General features: G+C 43.8%; 1 protein-coding gene across 4 annotated transcripts in view; it reads right to left on the bottom strand.

Moving 5' to 3' along the window:
- The window catches only part of LOC116842289 (dedicator of cytokinesis protein 3), a 53,295-nt gene that overhangs the window by 44,044 nt on the left and 5,185 nt on the right, over window positions 1–4,066 (bottom strand). For all 4 annotated transcript variants that reach the window (XM_032811259.1, XM_032811262.1, XM_032811260.1 and 1 more), the window contains exons 2-4: window positions 1,861–1,944; window positions 1,027–1,220; window positions 541–689 (exon numbers count right to left, since the gene is read on the bottom strand). In XM_032811259.1, the coding sequence (XP_032667150.1) occupies window positions 541–689; window positions 1,027–1,220; window positions 1,861–1,944 (427 nt within the window). The remainder of the gene's footprint in view (window positions 1–540; window positions 690–1,026; window positions 1,221–1,860; window positions 1,945–4,066) is intronic.

Here is a 4,066-nt window from a genome sequence, read left to right as displayed (position 1 = left end):
CATAGTCTGTCATTTGTTTCGTCTGTGCGATAATTGTACTTGGCGGGCGCGCGCAAGCGAGCGAGCTTAATTAGTACGTAGTCACGCGAGAGGGAAAACAATTCCGAAGTTTCTTTCCCCAGTTGCAGCTGAAGCAATCCTATGTAGAGGAATCCTTCTCCTCCAACTGAACGCAAAGCACTTTGTGCGAGAAGATAGCTAACCGGCTGAAGTTTTTACTCGGTAATTTCTGTATTTCGGGGCTATTGGAAACGACAAGTCGAACCTCTTTCTCCGTCTCTCCCTCCTTTTCCCTGTTCCTTTCTGTTTCTCTCTTTCTGGGATCAGATAGAAATGAACACGTTCGCGTCGTGAATAGAACGAATCAACGCGTGATTAAGGAAGCTCACGTAGCCGATAAATCTCCTCAATGAAAGGACACAATGACGCGGAAGAGCGAGATAATTTCCGACCTCGCCTCCGCGGCGCGTGCCGCAAATTTAGCATAAAGGGTTGTGTTTCACGCTTTTTCCTTCTTTCTTTTTTTTTTGTTCAACTCACCGATTTCCCCAGTCCACCTTATTGATTACTCGCAGCTTCAGCTCCCGCGTCTTATCGGTGGTGAGGGTGCCGGCCAAAAGCAGTCGCCGCCATTCCAGCAACTCCCGCATCACTTTGCGCAACGCGTTGAATTTGTATTCCTCGCGCTCCTGCGACAGGGTCAAAGCCAGGGGACCACATTTTGAGTCATTAAAAAAGTTTTGTGTACAGCCCCGAATACAGAGGATAGAAATGTTTATTACACGCTCTGGGGAGATCAGTCTTCTCTTTTATCTAGATACGTAAATTTAGATTTAATAGAACAAGCGGAGAGAAAGGGAAAATGGGAGGACACGAAGCGCGAATGAAAGTTTCGCAATTTTCTCGTCATCGATCGCAGTTTTAATATCGCCGAAATATCGTCTCTCCATTCGAAGCACAAAGCCAGAATTGCTGGTAGAGAGATTGGCAGAGAGAAATGAAGCACTGGATGAAATATAAACTCACCACGTATAGCCTCTTCCAAATGCTGCCCCACTCGCGCAGCACCAGGGTAACTTCGCGGACCACTGGGTCCTCCAGCGGTATGACCGACTCGAAGAGGCCCTCATTGTCGATCTTGCAAGGTTTCAGATGCACATAGGAACTGGGAAAGATCCCTTTTACCGCACGATTCTTCGTTGAGAAGCCTCTGTACCAGCCTGAGGAATAGTCGGAAATTTCGCCGTGTTGCATTTCTACGAGCGCATTCAACGTGTTGGGCTTGGAGAGATTGATATTTTAAGCGCCAAGAGAGAATAATGTAAACATGCAGTTCGCCCAATTATAACCATTGTACTCGAGCAATATAATAACGTTAATGTTAAATAATAATCGCTCGACGTGCGCCAGAACAATTACGAGTAATTATTTACTCGTAGAATTCTCTAACGCTTCTCCAGTCTTTTCTCGAAAAAAAAAAGAGATCTATTCATAATTTACATCTGCATCATTCCGCGCGATACAAGAATACGTAATTGCGATATTGTCACGCTTCCTGATGACTTCATCATTTCGCTTGGCATTAAGGAGAATTCACACCTCCCCAGAAAAGCAGGAAACAGAAAAGCAGAAATCAATCATGACCTCATCATCACCTCACACGTCGATGATCAGGTGGTAGTCGACAGTTTCTACTTTCTTACTAGCGCGAGTTCTGATTGGTTTCTACCTTTCTATTTTCTAATTTTTTGTCAAAGTATGAATTCTCCCTTAGACCTGATCATGTCGGAGCCTCACGCGTGCGATCGATGCGAGTGCATAGATCGCGCGCGAGAGATAATATCGTATCAGATTTCATACCCGCGCACTCCTCCAGAATCTGCACGGTTTCTCCGATTTCCAGGGGTAGTCCATAGCGTGTGTCCCCTCGCCAGTTGTATACAGCTACGAAGAGAAAACATAACCGTTATCTGCGAGCCGCGATATGACGCGGTGATATTTTTAACGAGCATTGCCGTCATTTAACGGTTAACTAGATCTCGTTACAACGGCGGTATAAACTGTCGTGTCTCACGGCTGATAACCGCTGACAGTAGTGCACTTGTGTCGACCGCAACGTAATCGTGCCTTTCTTTTTTATCAAACCACAGCCTATAACGACTCGTGCGTATGCACGCACATGCGTGTGATAATATTATATGTTATAATCATATTAGGCAAGCACAGAGAATATTTTTTCTCTAACGTGTCAGGATTGCGGCGTAACGCGATGACGAGTCTATCGTTTACAAGTTAACGGACACATTAGCATCAATTACGTGTGGACCGAACTGGTGTATCGCGTGGAGGTCACCACGGGCTTCTTTCCTAGAATTGCCAGCCACGATAAGCTAACTCCGGGGCACCGGATACGCGTGACGATGCACGTATGACGAGCCAGCTTCCGGTCCTCCGCCGGAGAAACGCACGCGAGACGCATCTCAATGAGCGCGTCTCTCTCTCTCTCTCTCTCTCTCTCTCTCTCTCTCTCTCTCTCTCTCTCTCTCTCTCTCTCAATGTTTCTCGTGGGTATATTTTCCGAGTTTACATACGCGTAGGTACACAGGGTGTGTTGAGAGAGAATAACAGGAATTTTAGAATGGATGCTTCTTCAGGGAAAGTTGCAGAGAAAAGCATCAATTCCCAGACGAGTACCTAAACCTGGACATTCTTATTGCTCTTTGATCTTTAAATACGAATATTTAAGTTTTCAACATAAAATAGATGTATACATTCAATATATATTGAATATATATTTCATGTTGAAAATTTGAATATTTGTATTTGAAAACCAAAATTATAAGAATGTCTATGCGCATGTTCGGGCATTGGTACTTTTTCCTTAATATATAGAAAAAATTAGTATCCTCTTAAAACTAATATAGTCAAATTAACAATCATTGTTTCATATATGATCAACAACATATTAAATAATTATAATAATTTGTTAGAAGAATTTTGAGATCCTGAATTTCAACAATGTTTTAATTTTATTAGAATATTATAACAGCCTTATAAGAGATAATATGATTATTTCGATAACAATAATATATATCTTCTCCCGACATTTAAAAACGTCATACTCTCGATCCAATATTTTGTGCATTTTATTGATGAAAATTACTTTTAAGTAGTAAGAATAGATCTTTCTTTAATCATGTAGGATATATTCTTCCAAATAAGTTATCGCGGTTTCACGCTATGTAATCTCATTTGAAGATGAACCTGTCAAAAATAATATCGAATATTACTAAATTAACGCGTTAACATTTGCGGTTCAATTGTCGGAGATAGAAAACTGCAAATTACGCCCAAGGACAGGATGTCGCTGCTCGCCATTTTTGGGGCATCCTGTATAGCTCGGTGTAACTCGCATTACTCATTTGCTCGCCCACTGGGCTGTCTACGAGCGCGATGCGTAGGACAGAGAGTGGCACAATTTTCGACAGCGGCACATCGTCGCGACACGCTTCAATTGCCCATTTTCCATCGCGGCAACGCGCATATTCGCGTACACACTACGATAAGCGCTCGCATTCATTCACGGAAAACACGTATCGATTCCCCATCGTACGCGTCATCAATTTTGACGAAACGATGGACATAAACGCAGATAACATTGGAACATTCCCCGCATAGACGTAGCGTAATGCCATTTGCATGTGGCTGATGAAAATCCATCTGGTGTGTTAATTTGGGGCCTAAGAGATTGGGGCCGATGAAAGTCGACGAGGCGGCGAATGAATTTGCAAACGCGCGCGCAATTAATAATGTTGCAAATCCGCGCGCGATTTTGAGATCGCGCTAATGGGAAAATCAGCGTATCAATGGTGCGGGTCACGCTCGCGACGACGACGACAGTCGTCGAACGCTTTTTCCATGTGCCGAGCAATAACAATGGGGTATTTTGCAGCGATTCGCCGACGAAGAACCGACAATGCGCTGCCAACGTGCTTGTCGCGCGCACGAGAGAGAGAGAGAGAGAGAGAGAGAGAGAGAGAGAGAGAGAGAGAGAGAGAGAGAGAGA

Source organism: Odontomachus brunneus, unplaced genomic scaffold, assembly GCF_010583005.1.
Source record: "Odontomachus brunneus isolate Ranch 3 - 2012 unplaced genomic scaffold, Obru_v1 Obru_scaffold_024, whole genome shotgun sequence".
Classification (NCBI taxonomy): Eukaryota; Metazoa; Arthropoda; class Insecta; order Hymenoptera; family Formicidae; genus Odontomachus; species Odontomachus brunneus.
This window is presented reverse-complemented; position numbering and strand designations above follow the sequence as displayed.